This window comes from Microchirus variegatus (assembly GCF_963457635.1).
Source record: "Microchirus variegatus genome assembly, chromosome: 5".
NCBI lineage: Eukaryota > Metazoa > Chordata > Actinopteri > Pleuronectiformes > Soleidae > Microchirus > Microchirus variegatus.
In genome coordinates, this window is record NC_139806.1 from 36,396,370 (window position 1) to 36,419,360 (window position 22,991).

The 22,991-nt window shown below is 39.9% G+C and overlaps 1 protein-coding gene across 2 annotated transcripts; it reads left to right on the forward strand.

Annotated features, from left to right (window-relative positions):
* Window positions 1-280: 280 nt before the first annotated feature.
* On the forward strand, window positions 281-21,603 carry ppp2r3b (protein phosphatase 2, regulatory subunit B'', beta). Of its 2 annotated transcripts, XM_083890200.1 has the most exons (14): window positions 281-399; window positions 1,756-2,126; window positions 11,064-11,249; window positions 11,616-11,719; window positions 12,389-12,491; window positions 13,844-13,918; window positions 14,059-14,145; window positions 14,499-14,655; window positions 15,252-15,300; window positions 15,407-15,496; window positions 16,062-16,237; window positions 17,459-17,577; window positions 17,677-17,783; window positions 20,214-21,603. In XM_083890200.1, exons 2-14 carry the CDS (start codon window positions 1,773-1,775, stop codon window positions 20,350-20,352), a joined length of 1,746 nt encoding a protein of 581 aa, XP_083746326.1. In that variant the 5' UTR covers window positions 281-399; window positions 1,756-1,772; the 3' UTR covers window positions 20,353-21,603. The 2 variants fall into 2 exon arrangements, with proteins under 2 accessions (XP_083746326.1, XP_083746327.1); XM_083890201.1 differs by lacking the exons at window positions 281-399; window positions 1,756-2,126 and adding an exon at window positions 8,383-8,599.
* Window positions 21,604-22,991: the final 1,388 nt, after the last annotated feature.

Genomic DNA, 22,991 nt, shown 5'->3' on the forward strand with positions numbered 1-22,991 from the left:
CTGTACAATAAAACACATTCAATGAAACACACGACGTTTTTTTCAAGCAAGTTATTGTCTCAAAATAAAATAAAACAGAACCATAAGACAACAAATATATCACTTTTCAGGGATAAATCAAACATTCACCATGTGAAGAAACCGCTGCCACCGTTGGGCTCGGAATCATCGATGAACTCTCACCCTTGCGGGAGATCTCGCGTTGTTTCATTGTGGTTACCAGGGGAACGTGATCCTGAAAAGTTGCCCAGTGAAATGAACATAGGGAGAACACTACTGTCTTTCATTACGTAGTCAACAGGTAAACATGTATCGTACGTAACACAACGACTCTTAAGAGGGAAGAATAAATGTAGAGCGATACCGACGCATCTGGGATCACTGTCCATACACCGGAAGGTTAGTGCCTTATTTAGTTAGTAAGCTAACGTTAGCTTGCTAAAGCTATCGTAGCTAACACACTCCTAGAGTGTATCGAACATTGAGATAACTAACTATTATATCCACCCTGGTTGGTCCGATTTGACCGACAGGTTTACACAACGTCAGCTAATTACTAATCTGGTGTTAAATCGGTTTGCGTTTGACGGCGGAGTTTAAGCTGATAGCTAACATTACACGGCTCTGTGATGTTGTCCGTTTACTCTGCAGTGGGTCTATGGGTAAAGGCTTTGACAGTTCGCGCTAAAATGCAATAACGTAACCGAGTATTTGTTGTATAATCAAACCACTTAAAACGTGCCGTTTTCTTTTTGGTCAAAAAGTGACTTCACGTTTTACAGCGTCTGCCTTTGCTGGATATGTATATATCCACTGCAATATATGTACATACAAAATATAAAAAGCTGCAGCAATAACAACATGTATAATAAAATATAAATGATGACAAAATCAAGCAAACAATACAAATACTATAAACTTTTTTTTAAAATGACAAATTATTGCAACCCACTTCATGTGTTTGCTGTCCCTGATGCAGTTCCTGTAATGCTTTGCATGTTATTTTATGCCAGTTCCAATGATGACTTAACATTAACTTGTAAATTGTTATTATTATTAGTTCTGCTACCTTCTGCTCTGCTTCCTTACAGCAAGGGCAAAATAATGGTTTTAATGTTAACACTATACAATTATAACAGAACATTTGGCAAACAATACGATTAACTTACTGTACGTGGAAGCGAAATCTTTACTAAATAATAATAAAATATTTTTAATAATGGGTGAAGCAGTACATCCCTCAACACACAATTAACACATAATGTCGATATGATGCAATGTGAACTGACAAACACCATGCTGAAGGCCTGTGTGTTCACAGGGTGAAAATAGATTTTCTACACCCAGAAAATTCTGGGTGTATGTTACAGAATGTGCAGGACACATCACCTGTATCTCACCAAAAATGGCGTTATGCAACCTCTCCAAATCATTATTTTTGAATTTGATAACCTGTAGCTGTTAGGATGATATATGTGTTTTGTCCCAACAAATGTACTGAACCATGTCATATAAGATTGCAATAATATGGAATCCCATGGAACATAAATACAGTACATTTTGAAACATCTGCACATATTTATATATTTTTTGCAAGCAAATACTGTAAAAAAAAAAAAAAAAAAAAATATTGTATGTATGTGAATCAGAAGTGACTTTATCCTTAACAAACATAATAGCACTTGAAGAAGCTGGCCTATAAATACAGAGGCCAGGGTGAATTGCTTTGTTAACCATCCTTTCATTTTTGCACAGGTTCCATTGTCAGTACAATGCCATCACCACAAGTCCTCCAGCCAGTTCTTAAAATGAAGGTGGACGAACTCTTTCTCAACTGGTTGAGTGATCCGGCAACACAGTCACTACTCAAAGATTATCTTGACCTAATTAAAAATGGACAAAACATTGAAGTGGGCGATGGGGATGCTGAGGTCAAAAGTTCCCTGAGTTTCAGGGACAACAACAATGTGGCCTCACAAAAGAACCTGGCAGAGAAGAAGCCGACTGCCCACTGTACTCCCTCCAGCCCTCCATCAACCAGTACTCTCCCCTCGGGGAGCAGCAGTAATACCAGGATGACAGGACCTAATGGCAGAGTACTACGGAAGTCTGTCAGCACAAAAAAGGTAAATCAGTCCATCCAAACACTAAGTTAAAATGATGAGCATTTAGGGCCCATACACACAAGAACAAGTTTTAGCCTTAATCCAGCAAGACATAACATTACAACAAGCTTTATGCACACGCTCCACATCTTCTCTGTTCTTGGTGTATTTCTGTGGCGGTGTTGCACATATACACATGTACCACATACAGACCTGGTATTTATCCTACAGTACTTGGAGTTGTTTTGGGGGTTTTCATGTGTATTCAGACATTTCTGAAACAATGCTGTGTTTTACTAAACCTTTTCCGTATAGGGGAAGTTCTGTTTCAGTGTTATTGTAAACACTTGTCTGATTGGTCATTATTATCAAACCTCTTATCCAAATTATTATGAAACAGTTTGACAGGTTTAAACAAGATTTAGTCTTAAGCTAGGCTAGCACCCCTCAGGGTTTTCCTCTAAGGTATTCAATGTCAAAATCCAAGGTGTGGCCTGCTCCACCCTTTTTGTCACCTGAGATAGATGTAACTTTAGAGTGTGTTGCAACTTTACAGTTTATTCGCCTGGAATGAATTCCATGGATTAGGCTTGGGTAATATCCACCTTTACAAAAAGCACTGATGAATTTGTTAACTTTGCTTAGAAAGTTTCCACATTTGCAAAAAAGTATCACGTTTTCCTATTTTTACTTTAGAGCTTGAGTTTGCTGGTTAGTCACAAGATAACCTGTAAGATCCACACCTTGCCTCACAGCAAGGAGATTGATGGTTCACATCCTGGTTTGGGCAGTCCAAAAGTATGCAGAGGTTAAGTGGACACTCTAAATTGACCATAGGTGCGAGTGTGAGAGTGAATGGTAGTTAGTCTTTGTATGTTTGCCCTGCGATGGACAGGCAAACTGTGTCAGCTGAGATTGGCTCCAATGCCAATGCAAGAAGTATACAATCAATGAAATGCATTGAGCTGCTTTTATTGATCCTGAAAAAGTTGAAATGTGACCACTGTAGGTGCATGTCTTCATTTCATAACCTTCAACTTGTTAAAAAATTGATGTAATTGACTGATGAGTAAGCGAGATTATCCTTCTTCTTTCGGCTTGGAGCATCAGTTGATTCAATCAATGTTGACTTTTAGTTTCAAGTTTCTTAAAACTGGTCCCACTGTTTTTCTCTGAGATCTTTTTTTTCCAGGCAGACCACAAACATCAAAAGCAATGAGAGATTGTCCACTATACACTGTCATAGTGGAGTCCCCATGTCTGTAAAGATATGTCCAATTATTCATCAAATATTTTCCAAACGACCCAGCCTCACCCATGAGTTAGTGTGGTATGAGATGTAGGAGTGTCTGAACCTAGCCTATCACGGTCGCCCTTCATTATTCCCGTCAGCCTGTGCTTCAGAGCTTGTTATGCTGTAACTATAGAGCCTGTAGATGTGTAAGAACTTGGCTTTGGGCTGTTTGATTATAAAAGAAAGAAAACAAGCTGCACAAAACTGGTTAAGAGGCCCGAAGTTATTTGAATATCTGTTTTAGGATTCTCTACTCTGTCAAGATGAGTGCAACATGACTGCCTGGAATAGTTATAGGCTGTGGATATTAGCGAGTGTGATGACAGTGAGGCAGCCAGACAGCTGGTTGCACGTGCTCTTTGAGGCCCCGCCTCCTGCATGTTGTTGACATGTTTAAAAAGAAAAAAGCATTGAGGAGGCAACTGTTCCTTGTCTCTCTCTCTCTGAAGCACTGCAGACATTGACCCAGCGTTGGGCTCAAAACAAGGTATATGTTTCTTGATGATAATGTGGGGTATTTTTTACTTATGCATACATGCAGCCTACATGAATGTTTAAATCACTATAACATTAATATGAATCAGATCCCAAATTACAGTGCCTCAACTCAGATAATCACATTTCAGGACTTTTTGTGTATCTTTTCTATTCTTTACATACTAAGTAGATCGCAATATGTAATATTTCCTTATCCTTATCTTTTAAGTTGTTTACATTAGAGTATTTCATGTCAAGGTCAAGTTACAAACATTTGTTGCTAAAATAGCCTGACCGCAAAATGTAGACGGAGTAAAACAGGAAACCATTGGCATGCTGGTCCCCCTTGTAGGTTTCATCTTCAGTGTTTGTCACTGAAGAATGGCTTTTTGATTCTTTAATCAAAGCTTTAGGCCTGAGCAGCCTGACTTTTCCTGATTGATCAGTTGAAAGGCTGGACAGATTGAGGTAAACCTCCTGATTTCTTTCTAGTGACCTTTTAGTACTAATGCCGCCCATTATTAAAGCAACTGTTTTAATGGTTTAATAATACAGTCTGTGTATTCCGCGGTGATGTGTCAAGGCATTTGTCCACTCTGTGTCACTCATTATTGAAGGGACTGTGAGGTTGTATAAAGTAATGTTTCTATTTTAAGACAACAAAATGAATTCCTGCGTACAGATGCATTCTTTGGAGGATTACTCAAAAATTCAATTTATGTCCAGCTGATGCAGTCAAGAACAGCTGGTCCGACTTTGACATCAGACACTGATATAGATAGCCTTAGTTCCCTTGTGTTGGCATCAGTTACCCAGAACTCTGCAAGTGAGAGGAGATGTGGCAGCACATTTATCCTATGTGTAATTTACTCTGACGTTGCCACCATTAGATGCTTCTCATTGTCAGAATATGTTGTCATGTATCTTTTATTTACTCTTAGTACAGTAAATATCACCCCACTAAAGATGTTTAGCTTTCATTTCCGCCGTCTATTTAACTTACTAAAAACACTGCAACAGGCGACATACACAGCAGTTTGTGGTTTGTGTCAAAGTTTCCTTTGCGAGATTGACTTTTTCTTCTGTTACATCTACATTAAGGTTCAATGGTTATTTCTCGAGATGTCTTTTTATAACATGCTTAGTCGGGCTCAGTAACATAAAAGCTATTTGAAGCTGGGGTCTAGGGTCGTGTTATCAGTTGCTTGCCTTGTCAAAGAGTGAGAGAGTGTTTAACTGTTTCCCACAAGTGCTTTATTTTTGCGCCTTGGCAGCTTGTATGTAAAATGTGTGACTGCAAAGTTTGTGTTTTGACTAAGAATCTGCGAATCTAGGCCTATTTCAACCATAGCACAAAGAAAACGAGATTTATTTTCCTCATCCAAGATAACTTACTTGTCCCAATTGATCTGCTGCTTGTGCAAATTCATTAATTTATATGTCTATTGTGGATTGAGGTAAATACCTGAAACCATTAACTTTATTTTATAGCCATATTATTTGAAAATCCTGGAAACTAAACAGTTATTTTTGTAATATTACATTGGTTAAATATATATATATATATATATTAAAAAAAAGATTTTGACAGTCAAAAACAGCCGTCACGAACAAATAACTAAACTTATAATATTTAGGTAAATATGTGTAATGATGTGTTGGGGTTGTCTTGTGAGCTGTAGCTCCTTATCTCTGCAGCTTCCTTCTTCAGTGCTTTGTCCTCTTTGCTCCACTTCTACTTACATATAGACTACTTATGTTTTTCAACAAACATCTAAAGTGACAGATAGGCAGGTGCTTTTGCACCATTACTGTTGCGCAAGTTAGCAGATGTGCACACACCATGTTCTGTTTTGGATGAAAATCTTGTTTGTGCTATTTCTTATCTGTGCAGCTTCTTCCTTTGGTGATCTGACCTTTTGCTCCACTTCTGGTGACATGTAACGTAGACTACATTTCTGGAGGTTTACAACAAATAACTCTGATGGGTTACGCACATCATTCTTTATTTGTTGGCCTTCCCTGAGCCCGCTGTGTTGTCAATCAGGCTTATTTTTGGCTCACATTCACATGTATTAAAAAAATCCCCTGCTCAGACATCCAGTTGTGATGGATTGAGCTGGAGCTTTCTGGGTTCTACAGTTGCATGAGTTCTGTAGCCATGCTGTGACTTTGTTGTAGCTCCACTCCAGGGTCACGATAAGTTCACCTCTGGATGGACAGAGTGTGGTATAAAACTGGTTCAATCACTTCAGCAATGCACACAGTGAACCCAGCCAAACATATCATTTGTGGGACACCACGTACACCATGTATGCTCATATTGACAGTTTGGCAGATGGGCCCTCAGGGGATTTTTGATCAGGTCTCAACCCCCCCCCCCACCCTTCTGGTATTTCTCTCCACTGTAGTTGCTATTCAGCCTTGCCTGTTGACTCCTAAATATCAGTTTAGATCAGCAGTGCAGAGCATCACTTATTTTAAAGTCAGTTCACTAACTCCAGACAGTGTGCTTGATAATCACATCAGTTGAATAATAGACAAAAGAAAATGACTAGACACATGTTTCTGTACAAATTAGACTCAGCAGGGGTTTGCCTCAACTTTTTAGTTTTTCTGTTTGTCGTAATAAGGGCTGCAATGATTAATAACTATTTTGATAATCGGTTAATCGGTTTTAGAGGGTTTATTTTAATAATAAAAGCAAGCCTAACCCTTTAATGTTTTCTGGTTTCTTTGCTCAAGGTCATGGAACACTCAGGTAAAGCGTCCATGGTTTTATCCCAGATTTAGACATTTGCTTTCTTCCTCTTTGCAAATTGACATAATTAAATCCTATAAAAAGGAAATAAATATTTTTTTTATAAAAAGGTTTATGTTCAGTTTTACCACCACAAACATGTTTTGGCCATAGCGCCAATATGATATGCTTACTTTTGACAAAATAGACTTGTGTACTGTCCACATGACTATACTTTGTTGTGTTGTGATTTTGTTCGCTAAATACAAACAACAACAGAACAGGCCGAATGGTGTTTCATGTGAGATGTCAGTTTTCTCTGATCTACCAGGTTTTATTTTGGTCTTGGCACTGTTAGCTTATCAAGCATGTGCAGTGTCCTGCGTGGAGGATAACAGGAACCTGGTTTGAGCGTAAACCAGTGGAAAAACGTGGACTTTGTGATCCTGTCATCTAAAAATAATGTGGGTGTGCTTTCACCTTCAGTGGTGCATACATCTCTATTCCATTTCTCCTTAATTAATCTTTACATCCGGTAGTGATGCTGTAGGCATACAGATGTTGGGCTTTCCCTGCCTGCAGTCACTGTTGTAAAGGCAAACTCAGAGCTGTTAGATCAGCATATTTATGTGGAATTGATGTAATTGCCATCCTTGCGGAACAGCGGCAACCAGATGTAGGTGTTTGTTTGTTTGTTTGCAGACTAAAGATGCACTCTTGTTTCTCCAGAGCTTGTTTCTTAGCTCGTCTGAATGGGCTCGAGCTTGCTAGCACTTTTAATAGTCACAGACTGGTTCGGTCATCATTCTTTGAATTTGACATGCATCCCCCCCCCGTCCCGTCCCCCCGTTGCCCATCACCTATAATAAGATATGGAATGGCTGGCAGCCCAAGCTTGCAAAAGGAAGGCAAAACAAAGATAAGATATGATGTTGTACAATTGAATATACTGTCTGTAGTCGTGTATTATCTGATGGTTTGGCCTTCACTCTTGTTATCTATTATCTATGAGTAGTAATACCTCATATTGTGTCTCCTTGTTGTTTGATTAATTTGATTTAGGCTGTTAAACAGAGAGTTAGTAATAAATATAACTAATTTAAGTAGTTATTTAGTTCTGTATCTCAGCTGACATACGGCGATAGGTCCTGTGGAGGATAAAGCGGTAAAAAATGCATGGATGGATAGTTATGTATTATTGTGGCTTTCATTATAGTCCATTGCTTCAAATATCTGCATGCACTGAACAGAACATTCTGTGAAGTATATAATTGCATGGGAGCGTATCAGAAATGAAGCCAGTGAACATGAGCACCGTGTCATTGTGGTATTGAGGTGCATCCTTGTGGCTGCTGCAAGCTGCAACAACAGGTCTGTCTCTTTACATAACCTTCCATGAGCATGGAGGAATGCAAACTGGAAAGAGTAGATCCATTGCCACACACCCCTCCCATCCCACACATACAGTACACCAAGTGACTCCCACACACACTCAGTCACTTATTATCTTCCCAGCAACTTTAGGGCAAGGGCTCCCTGACCCTGTGCTGTTTGTGCGTGTGTGTGTGTGTGTGTGTGTGTGTTGTGTAGAGACTGAGACAGAGCACCAGTCAGAGCTGAGATTGTGCGACCAGATCTGGAATGGGAGAGAGAGCCACAGTTGCAGCTGCTCACTTGCATTAAGAGGCTCTTGCTCTGACAGAGGACAATCACAGGGACACAAGACTTCCACTGTTGCTACCGCCGTTCGCCCACAGTGTTGACTGCAATTGAGTGCTTTCTAGTGGGAGGAGGATAACACCGGATTGAGTGTCGTGCTTGTATGTTTTCCCCATCCTGTCTGGCGCAAGGATGAGGATGAAGGAGCTGTCTCTGCGTCAGGACCCTGACCTGAGGAAGGAGTTGGCTCTGCTGGCACGTGGCTGTGACTTTGTTCTGCCATCTCGGTTTAAGAAGAGACTCAGAGCTTTCCAACAAGGACAGGCAGGTGTTTGTGTCAGTATGTGCCTTTAATTAAACAGACGTAGCTGGCCTGTCAGCCAGTGAGCAAGTCTATTAATGTGCACTGGTATTTGTGGACTCAATGTCTTGGCATCCAAAATGCATTGTAGAACAGGCCTGCTGTAACGTGGACCACATATTCTTCACTGTTGTTCATTACAGAGAGACGCTATAGGTATTATATGAGTCGGTTGCATATTGGAGAGTTGAGATGAGGACAAATGAGCAGATATGTCTCTTACACACTGCTGTGTCATGTGAATTGTGACAGTTGTGCAATGGTATCTACTTTTGATTACCTGTTGTTTTGTTGTTGTTGTTCACGTCTTATACAAAGAAACACGAGTTGTGGGCCCTCGTTATGCGGTTGGTAAGATGTTTCATCATGTGTGGTATGTTGATATGTACGCTCACCGTCGCCTCTCGGACCTCATCATTGTCAGTGTGCAAAATGTCATGTGGCTTACCAGTTGTGCTCAAGAGCTCTGCTAGTGGTTAGCAGGAAAGTGAGGGAGGGAGAGAGAGGAGGGACAGTGTGGGCCAGGGCAACAGGAGATGTTTATGTCCTTTTATAGCCATGGCCGACACCAACACACTGGGCAGAGAAGAGTAGAGGATCACCAGCAATTATCATTCAGCAGTGTAAAATGAGTAGATTACTGCTGACAGATTACAGTTAAACGTTTTCAGTCCACGCTGACACCCACACATGTTGAATTGGACATGGATAGATTTAGCCCCGGTCTTTCAACATCTACACTTGTGTTGCAGACCTGACGTTATATGTAGCAACTCTAACGAGAGGTGTGAACAATGAGAAGAATGCGTTGAGCTATAACAAACGGCAAAATGAAATGTATACCTCTTATGAACACACCGTGGGTGTATTTATGTGAGAGCTAAAAGCCAAAGAGAGAATTGTCCACTCTTGTACGTCGTCTTTGAATATGAGCTGACGTTTGAGAGAAGCACACTCTCGAGCTGTTTTTAATAACTGGCTAATATGAGCAACATATTGTGTCCTCAGGCATTCTGACTTGTTATATGTGGCTTTTGAAATATGTTGACCGATTCATTTCCTACACTGACTGTTTCACAGCAAGGCATGCAGTGTCATTTCTGTCAATTATTGTGATCTTGTCATCGTCACGTCAACTGTGCTCAACTGGTGTGTTAAATCATAACAATCCGATTAATCGTGAAGGCCTGGGAGTCTGCAACCAGTGGGGCATAGTGTTTTTGTTCGGAAACATTCCAGCTCTGACTGGAAAGCCTTCATGTGCAACGCTGGTATTTTTAGGTACGAGGTTAAAAGGACATAAATACACAAGATGTGTCATGGTTCCTGTGTTAATAAGAGGTGTGGCATTCTGGAATGACACCCTTCCACTTGGTTAGAGAAATCAGTTGGACCAATACAGAGTGTAAATATGTAGTTCCGCCTTCTATCTAGTCTAGTAATGACACCAAGTTAGTGGAGTGGAGTGAATTTTTCACCAAAAAAAAAAACCTTTTTTGTCAGCCTTCCACTTCAGATGAATCAAATAACACATGGTTGAAATAAAGTTGTGATTTGTTTACATCTTGTAAATTTGTGGTTTACCAATTGGACATTATTGTTAGTGTCAGAAACGCTATATTATGCACAACTTTGCTCTTGTCATGATTTATCTTTTGAATTGGTTTGCAATAATTTAGTTTAGGAGACACTGGTGCAGGTTGGCCCTCTCTTATCGTGCCTAAAATGCAATGAATGCTGAATTTTATTTAGCTGATGAATAGAAATACTGCTCTGTTTTAAGTATGTTTTTAAGTAAAAAAAAGTGTCCCCATAGGAGAACCCTTTTTGGCTCCAGGTAGAACCTTTTTATAAAACCCTTTATTCAGGAAAGGGGTTTTAAAGGGTTCTCCGGATCAAAATGGTTCTTACTGGAACCATTGTTGTTACCACGAACCCTTGAAAAAGCAAATGGTTCCAGGTAGAACCTCAGCCCTTGTCGAAGGACACTTTTGGAACCCTTATTTCTAAGAGTGTGTTTAGAGCCACCATTTCCTAATGTTCCTAATATGTTCTGCTGTCAAGAAAGAACTAAATAATTGAATACATATAAACATTTCATACATCTGTGAGTGGATTAGCACATATACCACAGCGGGTGCTAACAAGTTACTCACAGTACTGGCTGACAATCCGAGCTTTCAGCAGGTTTTTGTTGGGTAAAATATTCACCACTTTATTAATGTCAGCTTAAGTGAAATCTATTACAGTGTGACAATCCGCTAGATGCTAATGTGTATCATAGTTGTTATCATTACATTCATGGACCTTCGGGTTGAGAGGTGTGATTTCATGTGTTGCAGCAAACTTGAGCTCATGCACTGCCTGAACCGTGAAGTGTTTGCTAACATTATTGGCTAACTGTTTATTTCTGTGTGTTTGCCTCAGGCCCAGGTGAGGACGGAGGAGCCCGTCACCACTGCGCTCAGTGAAAGCATTCCAAAGTTTTACTTCCCACAGGGCCGGCCCCAAGCCAACCTCAACATCGACGGTCTCATTTCCAAAATTGAGAAAACATTTTCCCAATTTCCAAATGAAAGGGCCACCATTGAGGACATGGGGCAGGTTGCCAAGGTGAGAATGTGATTTGTAGCGTGGAGATTCAGCTGCCACCCAGCAAATTATTTTCATTAGTGCCATTTAGCTCCTGACTTAACCAATGTTTGCTGATTTTGAAAACCCCATGGAAAATATTATCTCCTACTCCTCAAGGAAGGTAAGCACTGGCCTGAGGGGAAACTAAGTGAGCAAAATGACAGCTAGATTTCCTCAGGGAAGTGTTTAAGTGATGCAACACTGCTTTTGAATCAAAACAGTGGTTTGTAATTGTGCTGATTTATTATTGAATCAGTACTGATGTATTATTTCATCCACACACTGTGCCATCTCCTTAATAACTGCAGCCCACATCACACCATCTCGCCTTCCTTGTCTCCTCAGGCCTGCGAGTGCTCTCTGTTTTGGAAAGTGCCATTGTTCAACTTGGCTGGGGGTGACAGGACGGGCTTCGTGTCCGTCCACAAGTTTGTCGCTATGTGGAGAAAGTAAGACAATAGATCCTCTTGTTCTCACTAGACCACTGGTACACTCTCTCACAGCCAAAAAGGCCCATACAGTCTCCTCCGGACAATGATGGCCACTTTGGTAGGGATCACAGACACTGCATGCAGTTTTCTACTATTATGACATTTTCCTTTTTATTCCCAAACAAAAATCATTGATCACTAAACCCTCACATGCACTCAAAGGAGATAGTCTCTGTCCATAGTACTGTATATAAAAGAAAACATTCATTCATTGTATTTCTGTGTGAAACATCGGACAGTTGTAATGGTGGCTGCACATTGTGCATTAAATGCCGTTGCATCTTGTAGGCATGGTCTTGTATTAATGTATGAGCCTCCAGAGAACTGGACAGACCTGGCCTTTGACTTGAGCTCATAACTGAGCTCTCCTCTGACGAGAGGCCACACCACACACGTGCATTACTTTCACATTGCTACCATAACACTCCACACTCATAATCACCAGGCTGCGATACAGAATCCTAATTCCAGAATGTATTATGCCTGCACTCACGCTGCTATATGGAACACTTTAAAAGTTGCGTTTCCAGAAGAATGATTTAAAAAAAAAAAAAAAAAAATGGAGAGAGCGTACGCGTGAAAGAGGGAGTAACCTCACAACCATCTGTTCTCTCTTTTCTTCTCCAGAATTCTGCAGACCTGTCACGATGACGCTTCTAAATTTGTGCACCTCTTGGCCAAGCCTGGCTGTAATTACCTGGAACAAGACGACTTTATTCCATTCCTGCAGGTACTGGCTGCAGCACACCCAGGGAGTGGGTTGAACTTGGCAATGTGGGATGGCAACATTATATTGGCTTGGGTGGTACGAGCTGGACTTGTGCTTTTTCATGTGGCAGAGAAGTAATTTAGGGATGTTAATGTAAGCCGGTAATATAGTTACTGAAAGAAGATTCCACCGGTGCAGGATTCAGGCTCAGCAGAAATTTAAACAAGAGGAGATGGAGATGAAAACAGATCTCATGTCATACACATGTTATAGTACCAACAATAATCCCAGGAAAATCCTGCCCTCATATTCATCAAATGATTTCCTGAGAGTAACATTGTTGACCATTGTCACCATGTGGACCTGCTGTGTTGGCCGTTTGTATTCTCCCTTCACCTGATAATGTGTTGGTTCTCCACACTGACCCCACCCTACACCTGATTCATTTTCATGCTGGCAGCAGGAGCAGCCCGGACACCCGTTAGCATACCAGCAGAGATGCCTTGTGGCACTTACTGTTTAATTTGTATGGTCCCGCGCAGCGAATTGCCTTTGACTGTTTTGATGAATGAAAGGCGGATTGCAGTGGAGTAGATTTGACTGTCCCCGCCTGTTTCCTGTGCTCTGTGATTTATGTGTTTCTCTATGATTTAATTTCTCACAGTAAGAGTCAAAGAGGCACGACGGCTGCCCTGAAATAAGGCCTTTTAATTTCATTGCCGCCTTCGTATTTATGTCAACAATTCTTTCCTCCAGCAAAAGAGAAGGGGGTAGAATAGAGAAAAGACATGAGATAGTTTGACGGTAAAAAAATATAACTGGTTCATTGTAAATGCAGCACACCCCCTGTGTCTTTATGGCTTGAGGAAGGAGAGAAGGTTACGAGCAGTTACTATCAAATGTCCTTTCACTGGTCTCTCACTACTGCTCTGGTAAAGCTGAAAGGCTTTTGCTCATCCCCCAAATGTTTGAACTTGTTTTTTCTGACGTCAAAGAAACATTTATATTTGATAGCCTCCCCCTACAATGCTTGGATCCATTACTTTACATGGCACAATTTATAAAGCATATGGTATGAGAAAGTGATATAGATTGACATTAACAACTGTTTTCATTTATATTCTAGTCTGAATGTCATGTGTTCTCTCTAGCAAAAAAAAAAAAGAGACAGATGTGGTTTTTTATGTCTTTTATCTCGTCTGTAATTGTAGCTGGAGAATTCAGCTCACCATATGCATTTGTAGTTGTAGATCAGCATGTCACTGAGTTGTTGTTTTGCATTTGTGTTTATTAGTTTTGTGGGCTGTGTTTTTGGAAAATAGGCAGAGATGCAGTAGAAAACAAAGTGATCTGAATTTACTTGATGTTTTCAGGATGTGGTGAACTCTCATCCAGGCCTGGCCTTTCTGAAGGAGGCACCAGACTTTCACTCACGATACATCACCACAGTATGTCACCATTACACACACGTCGTCGCATTAGATTGCCGACCATTAAAATGAGACAACACAATGGTTACGTTTTGCTCGTGCATTGGTTAAATTGTGTGTGTGTGTGTGTGATCAACTTGTCTCAACTGTTTTTCCAGGTGATTCAGCGGATATTTTACAATGTGAACCGGTCGTGGACTGGAAAAATAACATTTCATGAGCTCAGGAAAAGTAACTTTCTTCAGGTATCTGACTTTTTACTTTACTTTGTCTGTTTTATATTTATATATATACGTATGTATATATGTATATATATATAAATATATTGTTTTTTATTATAATTTTTTAATATAGAGAGATTTTAATGTTTTTAAGAAAAAGTGTAAGTAATTAAAATCTTTTTTCTTTTTTTAAATGAATGCATTTTTGGTTGCATTTTAAAATGTTGTAATCAAAATCCTAATTCTTTTGTCTCTATGCTGAACCATGTACCATTTTTAACTGTATATGATTAGAAGTCATCTATATATTGGTAGATACTAGAAGGATAGTCTGCTTTGACTGACATAACGTTTTGTTTCCCGCTGTGATGCTGCAGAACGTGATGCTTCTGGAACAGGAAGAAGACGTGAACCAGTTGACTGAGTTCTTCTCCTATGAACATTTCTATGTCATCTACTGCAAGTTCTGGGAGCTGGACACAGACCATGACCTCTACATTGACCCGACGGACATGACACGGCACAATGACCAAGGTGCAAAAAAAACAAAAAAAAAAACACAGCCCACTTTCTTTGAAGAAATATTATTCTTGAGCGATTACTTGATAGCTGGAATCCACTTAACTCTGCGATCATAGTCACAATTCTTTAAAGTCAAGTCATCGTAAGCGCCGTCGATACGTAAAAACAAGCTACGTGTAACTTCAAATAATTATTTGTACATGATTCAGGAAAAGTCATTGATGCCTCTTCCCCACACACACTCCACACCACATGTTCTTGGTTGATGGTCTGTGAGTGAGGCAGGGGAAATGAGACTCAAGATCAATGAGAGAGCACCATATTGTATACTCTGCTCCAATGACGCCATGTCTGGAACAATTTCTACCACTATATGGTCAAAATTATGACTGTAGGATTTATAGTATTGTCAAGATAAAAACAATGAGCTGCACTCTCCAGTCTGGATTTACAGTCTGCGGGAATGGATTACATGTGTTATGAAAAAGTTTTACATTAAGTGAGAGCGCTGTTGTCTAAGAGAAAAATGATAATGTTTTTTCCAAAGGTCTGGATTGTAAATAATCTTTTTTTTCTTTCTTTCTTTCTTTCTCTTTTCTTTTTTTCAGCCATATCGCAGAAGATGATAGAGAGAATATTCTCAGGAACAGTAACAAGGCAGGTCACCGCGTCTTAGAGTTTAAACGACGCTCATTAAAAAACGAGCAAACACGGTTTAAAATTGTGTTTCCGCTGCTGGTTTTAATACCTTTTATTTCTCCAGGGACAGACGAGTGTATAAGGAGGGCAAGCTGAGTTATGCTGATTTTGTCTGGTTTCTCATCTCTGAGGAAGACAAGAAGACGGACACCAGGTGTGTAGACACACACACACACACACACACACTCTGCATCCAAAATGACTCCCAATTTACTGTCTACTGCACATACACTCCAGCATTCTTTAACATTCTAAGCGTGAAAGTTGTGGCCTGGATAACAAAACCCTCCCTCGTTGCCACGGGAATGTTAAAATGACAATGAAATGACACGACATGTCCAATATCTGAACTCTCCTCACAGAGTTAAGTATCCCTGTGTCTATGGACCTGTTTAATGAGGTTATTTTAACCTGGCACTGTAGGAAAAGCACAGGTGTAAATGATCAAATTAACTATGGCGGAGTTTTATTTTGCTGCGTCACTTTCAAGGTCCCGAAACTAGCACTTGTTCGCTGTCAAGTGTCACAGTTTACTGGGGCATTTGAACAGAACAGCGCCGTCATTAATGTTATTGCTAACACCTGTGCTTTTCCTACAATTACTGCTCAGTGTGTCTTACTTTTCTACGCCAAGCACACCTTCTCTACTTTCTTTACAGCCTTTCAGTCTAACACTGCCTGCCTGCTGCTCTTGCTTCTTTTATTTTATCTGTGTCCAGTATAGAGTACTGGTTCCGCTGCATGGACCTGGACGGAGACGGCGTGCTCAGCATGTACGAGCTGGAATACTTCTATGAGGAACAGTGTCAGAAGCTGGACGCCATGGCCATCGAGCCTCTCCCCTACGAGGACTGCCTCTGCCAAATGCTCGACCTCGTCAAGCCCGAGGTCGAAGGTCAGACCCCTTTTTTTTTTTTTTTAACATTTCTACACACTGATAAGTTCACGCTCCGAGTTCCACCATTTCCACAGTGACAGTGACGCACACATGTTCACATTTCCAGCCCAGGTCATTGACCATTAGCAGAGAGAACAGTTATACATAGATGAGGAACTGACTGACTGATGTGGACTGACTGCTGCCAGCTGCTCGTGTCAACAGATTCCCGTCAGCATTTAGCTTTTCCACTATGCCATCTCAAAGACACTAGTCAATGTTGAGGGTGTTGCCTGTGTTTAGTATTGATAGCCACAGCAAGAATGTAACCCTCAGTTGACCCGGTGGTCAGTGGAGATGTGAGATATAACGTGTAATTTGAGACGTAACGGCTTCTTTGCAGTGTGTTTGAGGCTGATGTTTTTTAATCAACAGTTAAAATAACCTTTATAGTGCGAGCGGATTGATAAGTCTGTTAAAGACTCACGTTTAATTAAACATTCTGAATGAGAGTTGAGAGATGTTGCTTCTGATGACAAGGAGCAAGCACAATACGCAGATCAGAAGAGTCTGATGGACATTTCTGAAACACGTCAACAGATTCCACTGTCAGTAGATTTAGGACTTTATGCTTTCATCAATCAAAAGTCTCTTTTCTGCCATTTCAAAAACAGAAATGAGGATGTTTGACTGATCCAAAGATATAAAAGCACATCAATCCATTGTAGGCATCACACAGCAAGTTATATTAGTCTGTTTAAATCTTGGCACATATTGGAAAATTAGACAATGAGGAAAGTAATTGTATTGTATTTGTATTTTGGAAACGGCTTCATAAATACACACGTGTTGGTCACTTTTCTGTTTTAGTCTTAACTTCCACAACATAAACAATGTTAACGACCTCGTAACTTACAATTGACTTTATTGGAAAAAATGAATAGATTCATGAATGTGATCATTAGTGTCAGCTGTAGCTTCAAATATCGTGAGCAAACTGCTTTTTATTTTCATCAGTAGTTGGATGAGCTTAGCCCCGATGTGCTGCCAACCCCAACCAGACCCAGACATGAATTAGCCTTTAACCTCAGACTCATTTTCAATGCTTAGATTGGATGGAAAAACCAGGCAGGAAAGTCTAAAGTAGTTTATTACTAACCTACGCTATAAATTATGTGTCACAGTAAGTAGGTCTGCGTTTAAAAAGCCATCTGAAGTGACTGTGTGAACATTATCCAGGTAAGATCACGCTGCGCGACCTGAAGAGATGCAAGTTGTCCCACGTCTTCTTTGACACGTTCTTCAACATCGAGAAGTACCTGGAACACGAGCAGCGAGACCCGTTCTCTGTCGTAAAGGTAGGGAGGAGGGTTCCATCCTGATGGGACGCCACCAGATGCGAGTCGACTTTGTGGAGTCATGCGGATCTTGACATTTGTCATGTGTGTTTTTTTAAGGAGGTGGAAACAGACGGACAGGAAGTTTCAGACTGGGAGAAATACGCCGCAGATGAGTACGACACACTGGTGGCAGAGGAGGCTGCCAACGAGCAGTGCAACGATTTGTAAGTCTGATTTTACTCCTCGATTATGTCGCTGCATGCAGCTGCAGATGCAGCGAGGGATGAGGCAATGCACTGTTGTGGTGATTGTTTATTGTCAAGATAATCGGTGTGCAGTGAAGGCGGAACCAGCATCTTTCAAGTCATTCTTTGTAATTGATAATACTTTTTCCACTCCACTAACAAAGTGACGTTTTTATAAAAAATATTTCTTTGTAACATTAGTAATATTATTTTTTTTTGCACATTTTACACATTTTGTGATACAAACAAAATGAAGCCTTGTCCATTCATAAATCTAAAAACAACTTCTTTTAATTTTACAATTATCACAATAATAGCATGGATCATAGGATAATCATGAAAAAAAAAAGTTTTATATATATTGCCCCATGTCTAGATATGAACATCTATCTGACTGCTGAAAGTAAGATTTAATAATAAATAGGACAAAAGTAAAAATCATTCTCTTCAACTCCCACCACAGTCTGAAGAATATTATTATGACATAAAGAACATGTTAGATGTGAACACAACTCCTGATTCATGTTTTGGAGTAATTGTTAAAATAATATACAAATCTTTATCATTATTATCTCAATGTGGAAATGTATTATTTATTTATGTGCCGTATCTTACATTTTCCTATGAGAAGCTCAGGCTTAATCAAAACTTCTATCGTGCTGTCAGACGGTGACATTTGACTACATTAACACATTAAAACTATTGTGACTTTTAAACCGAGGATTATGTTCAGCGCTCGAGTCCGTGTGAGTGAGTCAGTGACGGAATAGGCCGTTGACAGGTGTGTTATGTGGCGGTTTTTAGGAATTGCACCGACTCCTAAAGACAGACGTCTAACCAGAGCAGGTAAGACGCATAAGAGTAAGCAGCAGGGACTGTGTTTCCTCCTCCTCCTCCTCCTCCTCCTCCTCCCTGGGCGAGTCTAGTCCTAAACTCACTCCTGGCTTCAAACCCACACCCAACCGGTCTGAGCATGATGTTGACAGAAGATAGTTGTTTTGTCAGCCAGCGCAGTATCATGTGTACGTGATATATCTATATAGAGCTGGGAGTCTGTTTCTGAACCAGACAGCTTCTGTGTTGTTGTTTCTTTTTTTTACCTTTATCTTCTGCACATTAAAAAAAAAACCTCCTGCACCATCCCTGTCCATGCCTTCATGTGGTGCTCCTGTGGTCGTGCATACTGGTTTGCAAAAAAAAAATTAAAAATTTAAAGCCCCTGTGTAATATTTTGACATTTATGAAATACAAATAATTTTTCTCTTTCTCACCATGAAATTGGCTGTAGAGTAGATATGATTCTATAACCATCAACAACCAAGCAATCCCAAGCCCCCAGTTCAGGATCATTGTACTTGATACAGCTGTCCTCACACCATATATGATATTATGTGACATAAACTGACACAAACAAAAGCACAAAAAGCACTTATTTTAAAAAAGTGTAACACAACAACACACAAATACAGTGGACAGATGCAATGTGTAAATAAATATATCCAATAAAATTTGAAGTATACCCTTCAATGCACCAAAAACATTTCAAATGCAGATTTAAAAAATGTGTAACGGCCTAAAGCTATAAAAGTTAATCCCATGTGAAAGTCCACCATCTGCACCTTTAGTCAATACAATAAATGTGATATTCATCTGTTATGCACAGGAGGGTTTGAACAATATGCAGCATATTAATCAACAGATGCAGGATGTTGGTGTGTTGTGTTTAGACGGAGCCACTTTGTGCTAAGCTACGCTAACTGGCCACTGGTTGTAGCGACATATATTTATCATCATCTATATCTGAGCAAGAAAGTCATAGAAAGAAAACCATTGTATTTCCTAAATGTCAAACCATCCCTTTGTCCTTTCAGAATTTTTTTATTCTTTTTTTACGACCTTATCAGCCATTTTAAACATCTCCATACGTTTGCTAAAATATTATTTTATTTGCTGTAATGTTTCCTTTTGTTCACACCGTCTGCTGCAAGATCCCTTCTTAACGTTCTTCCATTGAAAGAAGTGGGGAATAAAAGCCACAGTCCTTGTTCTGTATTGAAAATATAATGTGAAGTTTATGTGACGTAAATATGAGCCTTCAGCAGAGTTTGACAAATCAAGTGGGTGTTTTTTGTCTCTTCCCTCCCTTAAGTCTCCACAGACAGATAGAAACTCAAACAGCCATTTTGTCGTAATACAAAAACTGACCGTTTGCAGCTCACTCTTGATTTGTGCAACACGTGCAGCTGACGCCTCAGATGAACTTCAGATAAACTTTGGCGTACATCTCTGTGGATTTATTCCTCTTACTTACATTAGCAATGAAAATGGAAGGGGATCGATCTTTTTTTAATAACTGACTGTTTTTCTTTTGACTGATGCATCACTGATCTTCTCCCCCATTTGTTCTAGGTATGAAAATCCTTTGAGCCCGTTGGGGCAGCACCTCTCCACTGAGCTGGGTCTGGCAAAGAGACACTTCTTTGAGATCCCCACTCCACACTGCGACCTGGACCTGGACGAATACGAGTACGAGGACGACTACGAATGACCCTCAGTCCTGTAGCCCGAGCAAACTGCGCTTCCAGAGACGGATCACAAAACGACGGCGTTAGCTGCTGCGTCACATTAGGGACGAGCTGATACGATACTCTGTATTGTCTCGGTCTGATACAGGTCAACATTGCTAGATCAGAGAAATAAAAATGTCAAATCAGACACGATCCAAAAACCCTAACTATCACATAAATGCTTCACTAAGCACTGCAGTCTGTAAAAACTGTTTAATTTATCCTTTAAGGGAGCGGAATATTGCTTACTCAGTTGGAGCGTTTAAATGGCTGGTTGTGACTAGATCAGAGTAACATCAGTATCAGGAGATGCTCTACTAGGTTGTGATATCGGTATCGGTCAAGAAAAAGTGGAATGGAGTCACCTCTCCTCTCCACATCAGGTCAGGGATTTGCAGCTTCAGGCTCAGTTTCCGTCCTGCACATAAATACACACAACCACAGCAGAGAGCAAGTGCAAAGGCAGGAGACGCAGTCAGAGTTCTGGCAGAGCAACGGACACTTTATCACACACGTGACGAAGAGGAGATGTGAAGTGGCCTTTAGCAGAAGGCAGTTCCTCACAATACTGAACCAAATGTTTTCATATTCTCACCAGTTGTTGACTCCGTGGCGTGACAAGCAGCACGTTTCTAAATCACACACAAAAGCAGAAACAGGGGAAGTCGTGTTGCGCATGTGGAGCTTTGTACAAATAGCGTTTGGAGCGAGTGTTGTTTTATCTGAACACCAGCGTTCAATTTTTATATTCACGAGCGTCCCGAGTCATTCTGGTTTGGATTTATCATCATCATCTCAAGTCATTGGTTAATTCTACATTCCAGTGATCACAACTGAATGTTTTTTCTCTGAAGCTGTAAATTCATTCATGGTTCTTTTGCTGAAATGAGCAGTCACTGTAAATGCTAGACAAGCCAACGTTGTCGAGTCTGCTGTACACACACAAATGTGTGTATCCATGATGACGCAGGCTTTGTGTGTGTGTGTGTGTGTGTGTGTGTGTGTGTGTGTGAGATGAGGTCATAAATTATTAGAGATGGATTTATTAAGAACTGTAAATATGTCTTTGGTGCTTGCTGTGTTGTAAATGATTTAGGCAAGTGTTTTAGACAGATTCTTTTTTTTCTATGTCATGAAGTAAATAATTTGAATGTACTTTGACAGAACAAAAGGAACCAATTTTGAAAGTGTTTTGTTTTTCGTTAAATTAATAAAGCCTTGGTTAATGGAAGAGAAAAGAAAACAGATGCTGCACTTTAGTTTGATTCATTTGGTAAAAAAAAAAAAAACTGTTGGATTTTACATACAGTTAATGTGTGTCCGCTCCACATGAAACATTTACACAACGTAAAACACACTTTGTTGTTGATTTATGCTGCTCTGTCGCCGAACATAATCTAATCCTGCTGCTGCACACAAGTGTACACACATTTAATTCCTAAACATAATGACATACATTGGTATTTATAAAAACCCATTTTGTGAAACGTCTTCTTGGATATGATGTGGAACACGTTTTTAAATAAGAAAAAGAAAGACACGCCATTTCCTACAAGGAGTAATAATAACCGAACTGTCCAGGGTGTGACCCTGCTTATCGCCCAATGTCACCTGAGATAGGTACAGCACCCCCGTGACCCCTCTGGTGGAGGATAAAGTAGTAGATAATGGATGGATGGATGGAGTAATAATAACCAAGCAGGTAGCACACAATCTCATCAAGACCGAACTTAAACCTGAGTGTGAAACAAAAAATAAATAAACAGTTGGACCAGTCGACGGTAAAGCTGTAAAAAACATACTGATCCAGTTTCCCCACAAATTAAAACATTATTTTGAGTAAAGCTATAGTAAGAGTCTATATTTCTCTTATTTCTATGATATAAAATGTGAAAAGACAACAGCTACTCTTTAGACCAGAGTGTTTCCCTGCTCAAACACACCTGACTCTGCTGAAGCCTGATAACGACCCATTCATTTGAATCAGGTGTGTTTGAGCAGGAAACACCTGAAACATGCAGGACTGTGTCTCCCCACGACCAGGAGTGAGAAACTCTGCACCTAAGCCTACGCCCATTTGCACCTTTGTAAGACAAATCTTTAAACGTATATCACAAATATATAGTTTGTAAAAAGGACAAGTTGTATCTTCAACTGTTCAAATGTTATTTCCAGGGAGTATTTCCAGAATTAATCCATGTTTGGTGCTACAATAATTGGTGCTGCCAATTTATGGCATAACTCACAAAAACACTCGTTTTCCACGAATATGGTAAATAAAGAGTGTTAAAACTCAGGAATCCCTTTAAAAAAAGTCCCTAAGGTGTTCCTCGTGGCAGAAAACAGCCCCTTGCCAAAAACTGCTGTAAAAATATTATATGTTAATATTTTTTCCACTTTAAATGAGTCAATCTTTTAAAGCTACTTCAGCCTGAAATATACATATCAAATATTAATAATATTTTTGAAATTTTAACCCTTTAAAGGCCAGTTTGTTTTCACAACTCCACTGTTTTCTTATTGAAAAAAACAAAAAACGACAATAACTTCCATAAAATAAATTTCAAGAGGAATTTGATTATACTCACTATTGGGCCTTGAGATGGGTCAATGATTGGCA

Bases quoted from the DNA above. Each gene is read 5' to 3' on its own strand.
- ppp2r3b (XM_083890200.1), top strand. From the start codon at position 1,773: ATGCCATCACCACAAGTCCTCCAGCCAGTTCTTAAAATGAAGGTGGAC. The intron at 11,250-11,615 runs GTGAGAATGTGA...TTGTCTCCTCAG, and splicing joins ACATGGGGCAGGTTGCCAAG to GCCTGCGAGTGCTCTCTGTT. The intron at 17,578-17,676 runs GTAGGGAGGAGG...TGTTTTTTTAAG, and splicing joins ACCCGTTCTCTGTCGTAAAG to GAGGTGGAAACAGACGGACA.